We start from the raw sequence: 17,997 nt of genomic DNA, 5'->3' as shown, positions 1-17,997 counted from the left end.
TCTTCCTCCTCCTCCTCCTCCTCCTTCTCCTCCTTCTCCTCCTTCTCCTCCTTCTCCTCCTTCTCCTCCTTCTCCTTCTCCTTCTCCTTCTCCTTCTCCTCCTTCTCTTTCTCCTTTTCTCCTTCTCCTTCTCCTTTTCTCCTTCTCCTTCTCCTCCTTCTCCTTCTCCTGCATCTCCCTCCTTTTCTTTCTCCCTTCCCTTCCCTTCCCTTCCCTTCCCTTCCCTTCCCTTCCCTTCCCTTCCCTTCCCTTCCCTTCCCTTCCCTTCCCTTCCCTTCCCTTCCCTTCCCTTCCCTTCCCTTCCTTTCCTTTCCTCTCTTCTCTCTCCTCTCTTCCTTTCTTTCCTTTTCTTTCCTTTCTCTCCCAGGTATGACACACCAGCATCTTCCAAGAAGAAAGTCCGCCTCAAGGACCGCAACAAGCTCTCCACGGAAGAGCGCAGGAAGCTCTTTGAGCAAGAAGTGGCCCAGCGCGAAGCCCAGAAACAACAACAGCAGCTCCAAAACCTGGGGATGACGTCCCCCTTGCCCTACGACTCCATGGGCTACGGCGCGTCCCACCACAGCTTCATCGGCTACCCGCCCGGCTACCCCATGCAAGCCTACGTAGACCCCAGCAACCCCAACGCCGGCAAGGTGCTGCTGCCCACCCCCACCATGGACTCCATGTGCTCGCCGGCGCCCTACGAGCACCCGCAGACTTTGGTCGGGCACACGGTAGAACCCACCTTAACTACTCCTCAGCCGGTACCCGTCGTCCAACATGTAGCAACCCCATGGAGGTGACAACCCCGCAGTATGTAGCGCAAAGCGACGCTGTGGTCCATCAGGAAGCCAACGTGGCCGTCCTGCCCGTGGCTACGGCGGGAGCGGTGCAGAGCCAGAGCTACGGCGTGTGGGACTCGGCCCAGCAGCCCGTGGCCGTTCCACAGCAGTACTCGCCCGCACAGTCCCAACCGGCCATTTATTACCAAGGACAGACCTGTCAGACGGTGTACGGTGTGACGTCCCCCTACTCGCAGACGACCCCGCCGATTGTCCAGGTAGTTTTTATTTCGAGCGCAGCGTGGCGTGAAACACCCACAAAACAAAACGTTCCGGCCTGGTACACTTTATTTGCTCACACTTTGCTGGTGTTCTTAATACTAACATTCTTAATATTTTTCTAAGATTAATATTTTTCTAATATTAAACCTCTTCCACTCAAGAGTCTGAGAAAAGCACATTTACACGGGGTGATTTCCATGTACAAACGCCATTTATTGTAGTTGTTGGGGTCAAGTGGGAGTTGACAGAGACTATTTTTAACCTGCTCATGAAAGTTATGGTGGTTTTTTTGGTTGTTGGTTCTGGTGAACAGATATTTCTGGGTAAAAGCTTCCGCAGTAAAACCTGGAGGTGTGAGCTCGCCTTCCCTTGACTTTTGGAAGCAGCTGGTAGCTCTTGTGTGACTTAAACAGCTCTGGTATGACTTAAACCAACCAAAAAAACCCAACAGATCAACCTTCTTCATCTGTTTTCTCTAAATGACACGTCCCTTTCCATCAGGCTCAGCCTTGAGCTGCAAATGACCACGCTGAAGTTCTGTCTCCTATTTTATCTTCCTTCACAAGGGTATTGGCGTTCAGTGCCTTCCCGATGCCCCGTTCTTCCCAAAATCAAGACGTAGGCAATTGTACCACTGCTGGGATGGCAAACTGGCCAATTTTATATGAATGTTTGCTTGAACTCCACCTCAGTCACTGGTTATTGCTATTTTGTTTGGATTTTACATTCCTCTACTCCCTGAGGACCGTTAACCTCTTCTTGCCTCCTCTACTTTAACCCCACTAAGAGAAGCTGTGCTTTGTCCTCCAGAAAAGTGGGGTTTTTTGGTAAATCAAGCTCATTTGTGATTCCCCGTGCTCCGTTTCAGAGTTATGCACAACCAAGTCTCCAGTACATCCAGAGCCAGCAGATCTACACGGCTCATCCGCAGGGAGTCATCGTGCAGCCCCCGACGGCCGTGACCACCATCGTGGCGGCCGGGCAGCCGCAGCCCATCCAGCAGGTAAAGCTTTCGTGAGGCAGAATCGTGAAATCACACAATCATTTTGATTGGAAGAGACCCTTAAGGTCATCGAGTCCAACCATCACCTAAATGTAGCACTAAACCGTGTCCCTAAGAAGGGACGAGGAGTGTTTGTGGACGTCTGCTTTGGGTTTGCGTGGTTCCTCGTGGTTTCTGGATGCTGCGGATGTGTTGAGGAGCAATGGGCCCATGTGGACAAGAGGCCAATGGGACCTGGGGTGCGTGAGGAAGAGTCAGGTCAGGGAGGTTCCTCCCCCTCTGCTCTACCCTGGTGGGGCCATATCTGCAGTTGTGGGTCCAGTTCTGGGCTCCCCAGGTCAAGAAGGACGAGGAATTACTGGAGAGAGTCCAGGGAGGGACATGAAGATGCTGAGAGGTCTGGAGCATCTTTGTGATGAGGAGACTGAGAGAGCTGGGGCTGTTGAGCTGGACAAGCTGAGAGGGATGTGATCAATGAATCAATGTCTCAGGGTGGGTGTCAGAGGATGGACCAGACTCTGTTCAGTGGTGCCCAGCGCCAGGGTGAGGGGCAACGGGCACAGACTGGAACACAGGAGGCTCCATCTGAACATGAGCAGAAACTTGTTTGCTGGGAGGTGCCAGAGCCTGGCCCAGGCTGCCCAGAGCGGCTGTGGAGTCTCCTGTTCTGGGACATTCAAACTCACCTGGATTGACCTGTGTGATCTGCTTTGGTGACCCTGTGTGATCTGCTCTGTGACCCTGTGTGATCTGCTCTGTGACCCTGTATGATCTGCTCTGGTGATCCTGCATGAGCAGGTGGGCTGGGGGATCTACAGAGGGACCTTCAACCCAACCGTCTGTGATTCTGTGTGATTCCTTACCAGCCGGAGGAGTTTTCCGTGTGTCACCCTTTGGGATGCTGATCTCCAGGCTGTGGGCATCAGACACACTTTGTTGGGGGGTTTTGAGCCCAGATCTGTGTTCAGACTTTCCGCCGGACCATCCGAGAAGTCCTGGGTGGGCACGTGGGAACTCCATGAGCCACTTTGACCGCCAAAACCCCTTCATCAGAAGCCAAGTAGCCATATTACAAACTTGGGATGTTCTCAAGTGCGTGCTTGGGGTATTTGATGCAGAGCAAGGGAAAGACATTGTCCAGGTCCCTTCTTAAGCCAACGCTAAAGTTGGTTTTAAGTTTTACCTTCAACAAAGTCGTTGTTGTCGGGGTAAGAGCTGTCAGGGCTGCTCTGACCATCCTCACGTCTTTCTTTTCCCCCTTTTTGTGGTGTTTGCAGCCAGAGCTTGTGGTGACCAATAACCTCCTGGACTTGCCTCCACCATCCCCTCCAAAACCCAAAACCATCGTCCTCCCACCCAACTGGAAAACAGCTCGAGATCCAGAGGGGAAGATCTACTACTACCATGTGGTGACGAGGTGAGCGTGCTAACGAGGTGAGAGTGTTAATGAGCAGGGGAACGAGGTGAGCATGGTCACGGCTTCAGGGTTGGAGTTTGGGAGCTCAAACAAAGGAACTGGGTGCAAAAGAAATAGATATTCAACCGTTAGGCACCGCAAAACTCCTGACGAGGTGCTGCTGGGAGGCTGAGATTGCTCCAGACCTTTTCTTCACACCCATAAATGTGTCCTTGGGATAAAGCTCCTTTTTTTTGGAGCAGAACGATAGCAAATTATTTCCTTATAGACGAAGACTCCAACCATGTATTGAGTTGTAACAGAGTATGGTAAGGAGCTCCCCCCTAAAAAAGAATCCCACCAAAGCAACATCTTTCTCCCCAGCATCTCGGGCAAGGTGGATTTAGTTCTTTTGGCATCTTCTTTAGTTTCCATTGCTCTGCCAGCCCCCGAGGAGCCCCACATGGTGCTGAAATGGCAGAATGAACAGGTGGAGACCTTGCCGTGAATAACCCGGGTTATTGAACACGTGAGCGTTGTGTGCGTGTCCTGCGTGAACAGGCCTTGGGGGGCACAGGGATCAGCGTGCGGGTTTGTTCTCTAAAATCAAAGGGTTTGTCTTCTCACCCTCCTTTTTTTTCCACCTTCAAACCTTCGATCTGTTCTGGAGCAAGAAATAGAATTTCCCAGCGTTTTCCCCCCAGCTTCGCGATCAGTTTTGGGAGGTCCCAGGTTTTTGGATCAATACCTGTGAACTTAGCTCAAATTTTAGGCTTCTGAAGAGAATTTCTTTCGATTTCCTACTCCATGTGAGGTCTGTATGTGGATTCACCCCTCGAAAGGGTTAAGCCTCAGTATTTTCTTACGAGTCCTGAGTGTCTTGGCATTAGTTACTGTTCCTCGCAGACATTTCTCTGCATCAACCCATCGTTTCAGTCTGTTGGACTCCGTCCTACCACCTTACACATCAAGAGTTGCACCAGCAGCAGAGCAGGAGACCCTAAAACCTCAGGAATTAAAGGAAAAAGGGGTCAGGTGGGGATTTGTGATTTGTGTTGTGGTTTTTAAGCCCTGCAATGAGACCAGGAAACCCAAGTGAGTGTTCCCCCTTGGGAACACTCCGTGCATCTTCTGCAGCTACACGAGAAGCCACTAATTGCGTAGAATTAATCTTGAACTTTTTTGATGCGCAGAGGCTGGAAGGTTTATTTCCATCCTTGTTTTAACTGTAGCTTCCAACAGGATGAGACGCTTTCTTATTTTAATGTTTCGTTCTACTTAACGATCAGATTAATCGCGATCTGAGCTCAGGGACATTCAACAGTATTTAGAGAATTAAAATGAAGCACGTGGGGCTCCTTGAAATAGTGTTTTCCCCCAGCGTGTTGTGAATGGTAAAAAGCCCTGAAGTGGGACAGGGTTTCTCCTCCAGGTGGCCCCTTCGCACCTTGAGGAAATCCAGCCCAGTTCTCCCCATCGTTCCCCAGTGTGAACGTGCTGGGGCTCTTCCCCAAGCAGGCTCTCATGTTTTCTTCCAGCTCATCCTGCAGATGTTCCTTCATGTGCTAAGAAGAGCTCTGACCCTTCATTTAGCCTCTTGTAGCGTATGGATGAGTTGGCATCATCTTCTCATCCATCCTTCCAGGCTCCTGTGGTTTTTCCCGAGTGTTTGGGGCTGTGTCCTTTCCACCTGGAGCTCAACGCTCGGTTTGAGCAGCATCTCCCATCTTGCCGCGCCAGAATCACCCACCTTCTTTATTTCACACCTGCCACAAACTTCCCTTCACCCCACATTGTCACCAGTGATAGAAAATTGCGTCAATTCCCTTTTTTAAGTCCTTCTCGCTTGGTTCGAGCCTTCTCCAACTCACAGCCCTCTCAAACTCAACATTAACAGCAAGATAGGGCCGCATTAAAGAGTTCCGATGACCGATGGAGACCAGATGTCCCACTTCATGGGACTGTCAGGTACCCGTTGTTGTCAAAAGGCTGATGGTCTGTCTGTCCATCTGTCTTCCTCCAGGCAAACCCAGTGGGACCCTCCGACCTGGGACAGCCCGGGGGATGACGCCAGCCTGGAACACGAAGCCGAGATGGACCTGGGGACCCCAACGTACGATGAGAACCCCATGAAGGTAAGCGCAGGGTCGGCGAGGGAAAACTTGGCATTCATGGCACAGGGGCTGCTGTTGGGTTCGCTATGGACTTGGGGGGGTGACAGAGTGACAGAAGTGACCCGAGATCAGCCATAGCGACTGTACCACTGGGATTAAGGGAGTTAAGTTGTTCTTTCCTTGCCACTCTGCAATACCTGCTGCCCTGTGGCCGTCAAGGAGCAGCTTCTCCATCCCGCCACCGGGTTTTCTCTTGGTGACAAATACTCAAACAGAGATTTACGTGGTGCTTTTATCTTCTTGTCCTTCTGGGTTGGGTAGAGACCCTGATGCTCCTTTGCTCTTGGGTTTGGGTGAGCACGTGGGGTTCTGATGTCCCGCCCTGGACGCCCTGCAACGTCACCTTAAAACTGGCCAAAAAAAGAGCCGTGGGAGCAAAGGTTTGTTGGGTTCTAACGCTCGGGGAGCGATTGTGTCGATGTTGGGGTGATATCCGCAGACCCAGCGCTGACTTTGCTGGAGGTACCAAAGGCGCCGTCCGTCTTACACCCGCAGGAACATCCTACTGGGATCCCAAGGGTTAACCCAGCCCCCGAAACGCCTCCGAGTCCCTTGGAATTCCTGGAGAGTTCGCTTAAACTACATCATTTGCAAATGTTTCCCTCCCTGTAAGAAAAAAAGTTAATTAGCAAATGAGGCCGAGGAGGAGGAATCCAGAAAAGTGTTTTACATGATATTTTGGCCCTGGGTCGGGATCAGGATTGGGAAAGAACAACAAATATCCCGAATTTGCTGGTTTCTCCAGCACATTTTGCTTTGCTGGGAAGGGTTCGCCCCTGGCGTCGGTCCCGCTTTATCTGCACTTGGGTTCGGCTTGCACATTGTTCTTGAAGGATATCAGCTTGGAAAGCGAGCCACGAGAACCTATTTATCCATTTAGCTATTTCTCATTTGATTTATCAATTTATTTATCACGTTCAGGTGAGGTTTTATTAATATGGAATAGCCATAAACTGTGTCCCCACGGAGGGATTTGCTGCCCTGGCTGTACAAGCTGAACCTTAGTGGGAGATATTGGGGAACATTGACGGGAAAAACGCGGGGAGAAGAAAGTCGGGCTTTTACAGTTTTATTGGTGCTTTATGGCTTGGGAGTCTTTTTCTTATGGGATTTTGGGGGTCTCAGCATTACCCACAAGGAAAGCTGCTGGTTTTTCAAGTGCAGATTCCAAACCTTTGGACTAAAAACAGTGCCGAGGATTTAGGACGACGCTCCAGGGGCTTCATGACCCCCAAAATCCCAATTTTCAGGTGCAAAACTTATCCCAAACCATCCTATATTAACCCCTTTGCCTGACCTTATGACAATGCAGTTCAGAGCTTTAAATCTTCTCAAGTTTGGCTTCTTCCCAGTGGTGGAAACAACAGGGACTCCCCTGGTGCCCGCCGCTCGCTCGCCGCCCCCGCCGCGCCGTTCCCGCCCCGAAATCCCAACCACATTCCTTACATGGTTTTTCTTTTCCCCACCCCACACCTTTTCCACAAGGGATTTGACCCCCCGGCATCCCAACAGCTGCCGCTGCTATTCCTGGGGCCCGGGCTGCTTTATTTCCATCTCAACGCCTTCCTGAGCATCATCCGCTCCCTCCTGGGTCCCCGCGGAGCCGGTGTCCCCGCGGCTGGTGGCAGCGCCGGCCGGGCTCGCACGCCACCGATAATTTTGATGGAAAGGCACAAGAGGCACATGAAACCGCGCTCGCTGGTTCCCTTTAAAACATGTTTTAAAGCCTGTTTTTCGCCCTTGGGAAAGGAAGATCCGTGAGAGGGCGGCTCGGTGAGGCCGGCGATGCCGCGGGGCTGGATGCTGAAGCTTTTACATCTTTTTAAGGTGGAAAAACAGCGGGTTTATCGCACAGGATGTTTGTGTCTCTGCCTGTCGGTTCCTCTTCTGTATTCCCTGCTAAATTTGGCCTCTTGCTCTGCATCCCAAGCTGCTTTTCCCCCCCCAAAACCACCTTTTCCAGCCTCTCCATCGCCACCTCCCCTCTGCAGGGGTTTTTGCGTAAAACTTGGAGGCTGATAGATGGGAATAGCAGAATTTTGCTCCTGCTTTTCCCATCTGACTCAGCAATAGCAGGTTTGGTTTCTCCTCCATCCCCAAAAAACGCCATTTGCCTTTTCCACATCACCCCGGCGCTTCCCACCATTGTGCCGGGTCCACCGTGGAGCCTTTCCGCATCTTGCACATTTAATCCCAGCCTTAATCCAACCACGCTGGGCTTTATTTTTGCCTTTACTTCGCGTTTATTTACTCACATCTTTATTGAACCTTTGCGGCGCTTTCCCGCAAGCCCCAAACGCATCTGGTGAAGCGACCTAATTAGCGCTCATGATAACTTATATTTTAATTAATCCCTCGAGGGCTAAATGAAATGACCCACATAGAAAATAAGCCCTTGTGGGGAATTAATAGAATTGGGGTGTGTGGGGGCGATGGGGACGGAAGGTGATGGGGCTGGTGACGCCGCAGGGACCCCTCACTGGCTTTTTGATGTCGGTCCCTGAGCTTTGATGTGCGGGACAGCCCTGGGCAATAAAACTTGTGATTTAAGCTCCGGCTTAACGGGATTTTGCAGTTTTGCCCTCCAGCCTCAGGGCTTAGAAAGGGTTGGGCTGGATCCTGCTTGTTTCACTGTTAAATACTTGTAAAAAAATCTCTTCTTTAAAATTAATTTGGGGGTGATACCCAGGAGAACAGGCACAAATTCTGATCTAAAATTCATGGGCTGAACAAAGGAGTTTTGCTCAAACAGCCCCCAGAGCAGGGTCAGGATTGTGCCCCCCAGGCTGGGGTGGGTTTGTCCCTTAAAATCATCGTTAGGCTTTAACGTAATGATAATTGGGTGGGAAGGGGATGATCAGCTGCTTTGCTTCTCGCTCCTCCCCAGAAAAGGTAATAACCCCCCCAAAAACTGGCCCGACTCGCCAATGGAGGACGGGGATCAAACTGGGAAGGGGACTGCGACTGGGATGTGGACTGGGATCAGATGGCGATTGGACTGGGGTCAGGCTGGGAAGTGGACTGGGATCAAACTGGGAAGAGTGCTGGGATCATACTGGGAAATGTGCTGGGACTGGGCTGGGAAGTGGACTGGGATTAGGCTGGGAAGTAGACTGGGATCAGGACGGGACTGTACTGGGAATGCTGCCAGTGAGGACCATACCAGTGCTGGGCTGGGCAGCAAACTGGGACCAAACTGGGAAGCACGCCTGGCTTGGGAAACACACCAGGACTAAGTGGGAGGCGCACCAGGATTAACTGGGAAGAGCACCAGGACTAAACTGGGAAGAGCACCAGGACTAACTGGGAGGCGCACCAGGACTAACTGGGAAGAGCACCAGGACTAACTGGGAGGCGCACCAGGATTAACTGGGAAGAGCACCAGGACTAACTGGGAGGTGCACCAGGATTAACTGGGAAGCTGACTGGGCCCCCCTGGCTGTGGGGCAGGAGAGATGTCCCCAAGGTGGGGACAGGGATAGGGACAGTCCCAGGCACCATCTCACAGCCTTTTATTCCCTTTAATTGCGTTTTATTTTCTTTCATTTCCTTTTATTTCCCTTTATTCCCTTTCATTCCCTTTTATTCCCTTTCATTTCCTTCTATTTCCTTTTATTCTCTTTCGTTTATTTTATATAATTTCCTTTGATTCCCCTTTATTTCCTTTGATTCCCTTTTACTTCCTTTTATTCCCTTTAATTTCCTTCAATTTCCTTTTATTCCCTTTCCTTTTATTCAATTTTATTCCCTTTTATTTCCTTTCACTTCATTTTCTATAATTTCCTTTGATTCCCTTTTATTTCCCTTCATTTCCTTTTATTCTGTTTCATTCCCTTTCATTTCCTTTCATTCCCTTTCATTTCCTTTCACTCTCTTTTACTTCCTTATAATCCCTTTCATTTCCTTCTGTTTCCTTTTATTCCCTTTATTTTCCTTTTATATAATTTCCTTTGATTCCCCTTTATTTCCTTTGATTTCCTTTTATTTCCCTTCATTTCCTTTTATTCCGTTTCGTTCCCTTTCATTTCCTTTCACTCTCTTTTACTTCCTTATATTCCCTTTCATTTCCTTTTATTCCCTTTCATTTCTTTTCATTCCCTTTATTTTCCTTTTATATAATTTCCTTTGATTCCCCTTTATTTCCTTTGATTCCCTTTTATTTCCCTTCATTCCCTTTCATTTCCTTTTATTCCCTTTTCTTTCCCTTTTATTCCCTTTCATTTCGTTATATTCCCTTTCATTTCCTTTTATTCCCTTTCATTTCTTTTCATTCCCTTTATTTTCCTTTTATATAATTTCCTTTGATTCCTCTTTATTTCCTTTGATTCCCTTTTATTTCCCTTCATTTCCTTTTATTCCGTTTCATTCCCTTTCATTTCTTTTCATTCCCTTTTATTCCCTTTCATTTCCTTTCACTCTCTTTTACTTCCTTTTACTCCCTTTCATTTCCTTCTGTTTCCTTTTATTCCCTTTCATTTCTTTTCATTCCCTTTATTTTCCTTTCATGTAATTTCCTTTGATTCCCCTTTATTTCCTTTGATTCCCTTTTATTTCCCTTCATTCCCTTTCATTTCCTTTTATTCCCTTTTCTTTCCCTTTTATCCCCTTTCATTTCCTTTTATTCCCTTTCATTTCCTTCTGTTTCCTTTTATTCCCTTTCATTTCTTTTCATTCCCTTTATTTTCCTTTCATACAATTTCCTTTGATTCCCCTTTATTTCCTTTGATTCCCTTTTATTTCCCTTCATTCCCTTTGATTCCCTTTTCTTTCCCTTTTATTCCCTTTCATTCCCTTTTATTCCCTTTCATTTCCTTTCACTCTCTTTTACTTCCTTATATGCCCTTCCATTTCGTTTTATTCCTTTTCATTTCTTGTCATTCCCTTTATTTTCCTTTCATATAATTTCCTTTGATTCCCCTTTACTTCCTTTGATTCCCTTTTCTTTCCCTTTTATTCCCTTTCATTTCCTTTTATTCCCTTTCATTTCCTTTTATTCCCTTTCATTTCCCATTTATTCCCTTTCATTCCCAGTCTTCCAAGAAAGCCAAGACGGCCGAAGCCGACACGTCCAGCGAGCTGGCCAAGAAGAGCAAGGAGGTGTTCAGGAAAGAGGTTGGTGTCCCCAATGTCCCCAGTGTCCCCAATGTCCCCAACGTCCCCAGGGCGGCGGAAGCGTCACCGTCCCACCCCAGTGACACCACCCGGGGTGGACGATCCCTCTGCGAGGAGGCGGCTCCACCCCGGGGTGCCGGGGACGCGGAGGTGGCCCCTTGGGGACGTGTCACCCGCCCGGGGAGGGGACGGGGGTGACAACGAGGCGGGTTAGTGACGCGGGTCGGTGTCCCCGGCGCAGATGTCGCAGTTCATCGTGCAGTGCCTGAACCCCTATCGCAAACCCGACTGCAAGGTGGGGCGCATCACCACCACCGAGGACTTCAAACACCTGGCGCGCAAGGTGACGGTGACGGGAAACGGGGGGGACGATGGGGAAAAATGGGGGGAATGAGAGCAGATATTTGGGGAAAGTTTGGAGAATATTTGGGGAATAATAAGAAATGTTTGGGGAATAATAGTAAAATCGCTCGGGGAATAGTTGGGGAATATTTGGGGAATAATAGAAAATGTTTAGTGAATATTAGGGAATATTTGGGGAGTAACCACCAAATAGTGTAAGGAGTGATAGGGAATATTTGGGAATAATAGGAAATATTTTGGCAATAATACCGGATATTTGGGGAATAATAGAAAAAACCCTTGTGGGGAGTAGTTGGGGAATAATAGGAAATATTTGGGGAATTGTAGCAAAATATCTTGGGGAATAGTTGGGGGATAATAGCAAATATTAGGGGAATATTTGGAGAATAGTAGCGAAATAGTTTAAGGAATAATACCAAATGTTTTGGGGATATTTGGGGAATAACAGCTAGTGTTTGGGGGGTAATAGCCAAGTATCCTGGGGAATCAAGACTGGGATGATTTGGGATAACGGGTGATACTCCCGCCCCACAGCTGACCCACGGCGTCATGAACAAGGAGCTGAAATACTGCAAGAACCCGGAGGATCTGGAGTGCAACGAGAACGTCAAGCACAAGACCAAGGAATACATCAAGAAATACATGCAGAAATTCGGGGCCATCTACAAACCCAAAGAGGACACGGACCTGGAGTGACCCCCCCCGGATCCACCAGGAATCGCCCTTTGCCGCCACCAACCTGTGAATTTATTATTATTAATTATTATTATTATTATTATTTTTTCAAAAGAAGAAAAAAAAAAAAGAAGAGAAACTTCTGTTCCCTACAGCGTGAGGCGGTTTGTGCTGCCGGGGGCGACACGAAGAGAAAATTGGGCTTCGTTAAGCTAGGTTTTGCTAAACCGGGTTTTGCTAAGCCAGGCTTTGCTAAGCCCAGCTTTGCTAAACCAGGCTTTGCTAAAACAGGTTTTACAAAGCTGAGTTTTATTAAGCCAGCTTTATTATTGGGCTTCGTTAAGCTGGGTTTTGCTAAACCGGGTTTTGCTAAGCCAGGCTTTGCTAAGCCCAGCTTTGCTAAGCCCGGCTTTGCTAAAACAGGTTTTACTAAACCAGGTTTTGCTAAACCAGGTTTTGCTAAGCCTGGCTTTGCTAAACCAGGTTTTACAAAGCTGGGTTTTATTAAGCCAGGTTTTGCTAAGCCAGGCTTTGCTAAGCCCGGCTTTTCTAAACCAGGTTTTGCTAAGCCCAGCTTTGCTAAGCCCGGCTTTGCTAAAACAGGTTTTACTAAACCGGGTTTTGCTAAACCAGGTTTTGCTAAGCCTGGCTTTGCTAAACCAGGTTTTACAAAGCCGGGTTTTATTAAGCCAGGTTTTGCTAAGCCAAGCTTTGCTAAGCCAGGCTTTGCTAAACTAGGTTTTACTAAGCCGGGTTTTGCTAAGCCAGGCTTTGCTAAACCAGGTTTTACAAAGCTGGGTTTTATTAAGCCAGGTTTTGCTAAGCCAGGCTTTGCTAAACCAGGTTTTACTAAGCCAGGTTTTGCTAAGCCGGGCTTTTTCTGGCTCCTCAACCCCGGCGGTGCTGTCAGACGCACCCCGTGCGTCACCAAGCTCTGTATTATATTTTAACGTATATGTGAATATATTGATAATTTTTGGTTTTGTTTCGTTTTGTTTTGTTCTCCCGCTTTTAGCCCAAGCCGAGCCCATCCCACGGGAACACTTTGTAATGATAGTTTTGGGGTTATTTTTCTGTTGTTTCCGGTTGTTTCCTTGGTTTTATTTTTTGGGTTCCGCGAGGTTTAATCCGTTTTCATGTAAATACTGCGGAGCGGGGCTGCCCCCGGGTTTCTGGCGGGCCTCGCGCCATGTTGATAAGATTGATTTTACTGCTTAAATCATTTTACTTTATCCAATTTTTACGGAACTTTTTATGTAAAAAAAAAAAATTAAAAAAAACAAACAAACAAAAAAAAACAAATAAAAGAAAAATGACAAAAAATCAACACCAGGAAGAGGTTTCGGGGTGAAGCGGCTCAGCCTGTGGGTGCCCGCCTGTGTTTGGGGGGTTAAAATGGCTCTTTGGTGTCACCCCCACCCAGGGCCACCCACCTCCCCCACTGTCCTTATGGCTGAGGGACACACGGACACACATCCTGGGGACATGCACTTGGGGACACATGGACACGTGGGGACACACGGACACATGGGGACAGACATCCCAGGGACACGTGGACCCCTGAGGACACTCATACTGGGGACAAACACACACACTAGTGGGGACACATGGACGCCCAAGGATGCCATCGTGGGGACACACAGACACATAAGGACACGCATCATGGGGACGCGTGGTTGAGGGGACACGTGGACACCTGAGGACACACATCCTGGGAGCACATGCTTTGGGGACACACGGACACCTGGGGACACATCCCAGGGACACGCATCATGGTGACATGTGGCTGAGGGAACACACGGACACCCAAAGACACGTCTTGGGGACACATGGGCCCCAGAGGACACACAGACACACTTGCGGGGACAGACAAACACCCAAAGACACATACTGGAGACACACGGACACGTGGGGACCCACATCCCAGGGACACATGGACACCTGATGACACACATCGCTGAGGGGACACACGGACACCCAAGGACACATCCTGGGGACACACGGACACCTGAACACACGCACCTTGGGGATGTGCGCTTGGGGACGCAAGGACACCTGAGGACACACGTCTTGGTGACACACAAGTGACACGTTTAATGCACCCACCCAGGGACCAGCCGCGTCCCCCGTGTCCCACCCTCTGTCACCCACCCCGACACCCCTAAAAAAGTACAAAACCCACTTAAAAAAGAAACAGCATCATTGGCAGGAAAAAGCGAGAACCACCCGGCACCCGCGTCCCGGTGTTCCTGTGTCCCCAAAGCCTTGGGGACCCGGGGTCACACAGCAGAGGTGACGTCCGAGCCTTGGGGACCCGTGGTCACGGGGTGCAGCTGATGTCCCCGTGTCCCCCCGGACTCCAGCAGCCGCTCCAGCTCCTCCTGCCGCTGCGGTGACACCGCGCCGAGGGGGTGGCCCTGGGGGTGGGGGGCTGGGGTGGGGATGGGCGGGTCAGGGGTGACACCCTGAGTCTTCACCGGAGGTGTCACCAGCTCCTGGGGGGTGTGAGTGCTCCCCCATCCCTTTGGGTGCTACTTGGGGTGTAGGTGCTCCCCAAACCCCAGCCAGGTGCCTCCTGACCCTCCTTTGGGTGCTCCCTGGGTCATGGGTGCTCCCCAAAACCATCCGGATGCTCCCCAGGGCATGGGTGCTCCTCAGCCCCACCGAGGTGAACCCCAAGGTAGGGATGATCCCCGGTTAGGGGACCATGTGGGTGTTCCTTGGGGTGTGAGGTGCTCCCCAACCTCATATGGGTGCTCCCCAGACCATGGTGACACCCCAAACCCACATGGGTGCTCCCCAGGCCATGGTGACACCCCAAGCCCACATGGGTTCTTCCTGGAGCACCCCAACCCCATGTGGGTGCTCCCTAGACTATGATGACACCCCCAAACCCACATGGGTGCTCCTTGGGCCATAGTGACACCCCAAACCCACATGGGTGCTCCCCAGGCTGTGGTGACACCCCAACTCCATGTGGGTGCTCCCTAGACCATGGTGACACCCCCAAACCCACATGGGTGCTCCCCAGGCCATGGTGACACCCCAAGCCCACATGGGTTCTTCCTAGAGCACCCCAACCCCATGTGGGTGCTCCCTAGAGCACGGCAAAACCCCCAAACCCACATGGGTGCTCCCCAGGCTGTGGTGCCACCCCAACCCCATGTGGGTGCTCCCTAGAGCACAGCGACACCCCCCAACCCCACATGGATGCTCCCCAGGCCATGGTGACACCCCCAAACCCATATGGGTGCTCCTTGAGCCATGGTGACACCCCCAAACCCATACAGGTGCTCCTTGGGCCATGGTGACACCCCAACCCCACATGGGTGCTCCCCAGGCCATGGTGACCCCCCCAAACCCATACGGGTGCTCCTTGGGCCATGGTGACACCCCAACCCCACATGGGTGCTCCCCAGGCCATGGTGACACCCCCAAACCCATACAGGTGCTCCTTGGGCCATGGTGACACCCCAACCCCACATGGGTGCTCCCTAGTGCACCCCAACCCCATCCAGTTGCTCCCTGTGGGCACATGCACCCCAACCCCCCCACCCATGACCGCGGGTGCTCCCCAACCCATCCCAGCGACACCAGGGGACAAAACCCCTCCACCCCCCACCCCCTGAACCCCCAAACCCGTCGCTGGGTGCTGGGTGCTCACCCTTGCCGGGCGGGTGAGGCTCCTGCAGCCCGGGGGTGTCCAGGAAGACCCCGCTGTCACTCTGCAGCTTCTCCCCGTCGGGTGACGTCCCCACGTCCCCTGCCCGCGCCTTGGCCAGCTGCTGCTTCTGCCTGCACGTGTGCCAGCTGCCGCGGGGCCGCGCGGCGTCACCGCCGTGTCACCGGGGTGTCCCCACGCCCCGCGCCCCCCCCAGAACATACCACTTGAAGGCCACGTAGGCCAGGAGTCCCACCACCACGGCGGCCAGGAGCGAGCAGTACACCGGGATGATGTCCCTGCCGGTGGCCTCGGGAGGCGGCGACGCGAATTTGGGGGTGGCGGGTGACGCGTCCCCTGTTGTCACCGGCGCCCCGGGGGGGTCGGTGCACGGTGGGGCTGTGGGGACAACGGGAGGTTCCCCCGCAGGGTTACGGCAGCCCCAAGCTGTGCCTCAGTTTCCCCGCTGGGAGGGGTTGGGGGGGTGTACTCACTGTGGGTGTCCGTGTGGCCGCAGGGCTCGGTGACAGTGGGGGGACAGGGGGTGCGGCACCCCCCGGAACACCCCGGCACCTGTGGGCACAACCGGCCTCAGTTTCCCCACTTGATTGTGCACAGGACCCCCCCCAAGTGTCCCCATTGAAGTCCCATCATGTCCCCAACACACCGCGGTGGGGGGTGGTTTGGGGGCTGCAGCACCCTGGGGGTGTGGGGGGTTCATCTTCCCAATGACTGCAGTTACCCCCAGTTGGGGTAATTGGGGGGGTGTGGGGGGGTCAGCACTGATTGTGCCCCAGGAGGGTTAAATACAATAGGGATGAAAAAGTAATGGATGGGAAGAAGAAAAAAGGAAGAAAAGAAGAAGAAATAAAGAAGAAAAGAAGAAATAAAGAAGAAAAGAAGAAGAAATAAAGAAGAAAAGAAGAAGAAAAGAAGAAGAAAAAAAGAAGAAAAAAAGAAGAAAAAAAGAAGAAAAAGAATTAAAAAAAAAAAAGCCCAACCCCCCAAAACGAAAATAAATTTGAAAAAAAAAACCAAAACCCAAACGAAAATTAAAAAGTAAATAATCAAATGGAAAATAAACGTGAAATAAAATACGTTGAAGTGAAAAGAAATGAAACAATGAGAAATGAGGTGAAATGAAATGAGGTGAAATGAAACGAAAATATAGTGAAATAAAGTGAAATAAAGGGGAAAAAGTGAAAAAAAAAGAAGTAAAAGAAAACAAAAAAAATGGAATAAAATTAAATGTAAAAAAAAATAAATAAAGGAAATAAAATAAACCAAAATGAACCCAAATAAGCCAAAGTAAAACAAAACAAAAGCAATAAAATAAGGCGAAGCGCGGGGAGGTGACCGGGAGCCCCGCGGGGAACGGGCGGCCCGGCGGGCGCGGAGCGGCGGGGAGACCCGACCCGCTCCCGGCCCCGTCCCACCCCCGTCCCACCCCCGTCGCCGTCCCGGTCCCGTCCCGCACCGGGCAGAGCAGCAGCAGCAGCAGCAGCAGCAGCGGCGGCGGCAGCGCCGGGACCCGCAGCCCCGGGACCCGCAGTCCCGGGCGGCCCCGCCGCATCGCGGAGACCCCGGCCCGGCCCCGGGACCCGCCCGCTCCGAGCCGAGCCGAACCGCTCCGAGATCCTCCGATCCCTTCCGAACCGCTCCGGTTCCGCTCCGGTTCCGCTCCAGTTCGGGTCCGCTCGGCCCGATCCGGCTCCGCTCGGCTCCGCTCGGCTCGTTCCGATCCGCCTCGGCCGGGCTGGGCGCGGCTCGCCCCGGGCTGGGCAGGGCGGGGCGCTTCGCCATTGGCTGCGAGCGGCGGGACGGGGCGGGGCTCCGCGCGTAGCCACGCCCCTCCGGGCTCGGCGGGGCTCGGGTCCGCTTCGGGTGGGACTCGGCTCTGTCGGTCGCCGGTTCGGGTCTCGCTGCGGAGCCGCCCGACTGGGACCGGACTGGCCCGAACTGGGAGCGGGCACGCTGGGGGACCGAGGTGACCGTGTGCCCCCCCCCCGCCGCATTCCCACGGCCTGTCCCGGGGACAAAAGAGGCTGGAAGTGGGAGAAGCGGCTTTATTGACCTCGAACTGGGGGGGTGCAGCACCCCGGAGTGGGTGCAGGATGCTGGCGTGGGACCCCAGCATGGCTGCAGGGTCTTGGTGTGAGTGCTGGGTCTCAGCATGGGTGCAGGATCCCGGAGTGGGTGCAGAACCCCAAAGTAGGTGCAGAACCCCAGAATGGGTGCAGCATCAGGGTGGGTGCAGGATCCCGGGGTGGGTGCCACACCCCAGGTGGGTGCAGGATGCTGCCGTGGGACCCCAGCATGGGTGCAGGGTCTCAGCAGCACCCTGGTGTGGGTGTAGGGGCTTGCTGGGGGGTCTAGCACCCCACATGGATGCAGGATTCTGGTGTGGGACTCCAGTATGGGTGCAGCACCCCAGAATAGGTGCAGAACCACAGAATGAGTGCAGCACCCTGATATGGGGGAGTGCGGCACCCCGGTGTAGGTGCAGGATCCTGGTGTGGGTGCAGGATGCTGCTGTGGGACCCCAGCATGGGTGTTGGGTCTGGGCA

At 51.9% G+C, this 17,997-nt stretch overlaps 2 protein-coding genes across 2 annotated transcripts in view; one reads left to right on the top strand and one right to left on the bottom strand.

Moving 5' to 3' along the window:
* The window catches only part of SETD2 (SET domain containing 2, histone lysine methyltransferase), a 53,295-nt gene extending 41,500 nt beyond the window's left edge, over window positions 1-11,795 (top strand). The window contains 8 exon segments of the mRNA XM_080340758.1: window positions 368-771; window positions 774-1,042; window positions 1,915-2,049; window positions 3,327-3,466; window positions 5,469-5,580; window positions 10,651-10,731; window positions 10,973-11,074; window positions 11,629-11,795. Coding sequence (XP_080196884.1) covers window positions 368-771; window positions 774-1,042; window positions 1,915-2,049; window positions 3,327-3,466; window positions 5,469-5,580; window positions 10,651-10,731; window positions 10,973-11,074; window positions 11,629-11,790 — 1,405 coding nt within the window. The 3' untranslated portion in view covers window positions 11,791-11,795.
* Window positions 11,796-14,048: 2,253 nt separating this feature from the next.
* LOC308053390 (death domain-containing membrane protein NRADD-like) lies at window positions 14,049-17,564 on the bottom strand (the record flags this gene model as incomplete). Its single annotated transcript, XM_080364240.1, has 5 exons — window positions 16,878-17,564; window positions 15,925-16,003; window positions 15,655-15,829; window positions 15,434-15,579; window positions 14,049-14,200 (listed from the first exon to the last, which is right to left on the bottom strand). The coding sequence occupies exons 1-5, from the start codon at window positions 17,001-17,003 to the stop codon at window positions 14,049-14,051; spliced, it is 678 nt and encodes a 225-aa protein (XP_080220366.1). The 5' UTR covers window positions 17,004-17,564.
* Window positions 17,565-17,997: the final 433 nt, after the last annotated feature.

The sequence above is a fragment of the Nesoenas mayeri genome, assembly GCF_963082525.1.
Source record: "Nesoenas mayeri genome assembly, chromosome: 2".
Taxonomy (NCBI): Eukaryota; Metazoa; Chordata; class Aves; order Columbiformes; family Columbidae; genus Nesoenas; species Nesoenas mayeri.
This window is presented reverse-complemented; position numbering and strand designations above follow the sequence as displayed.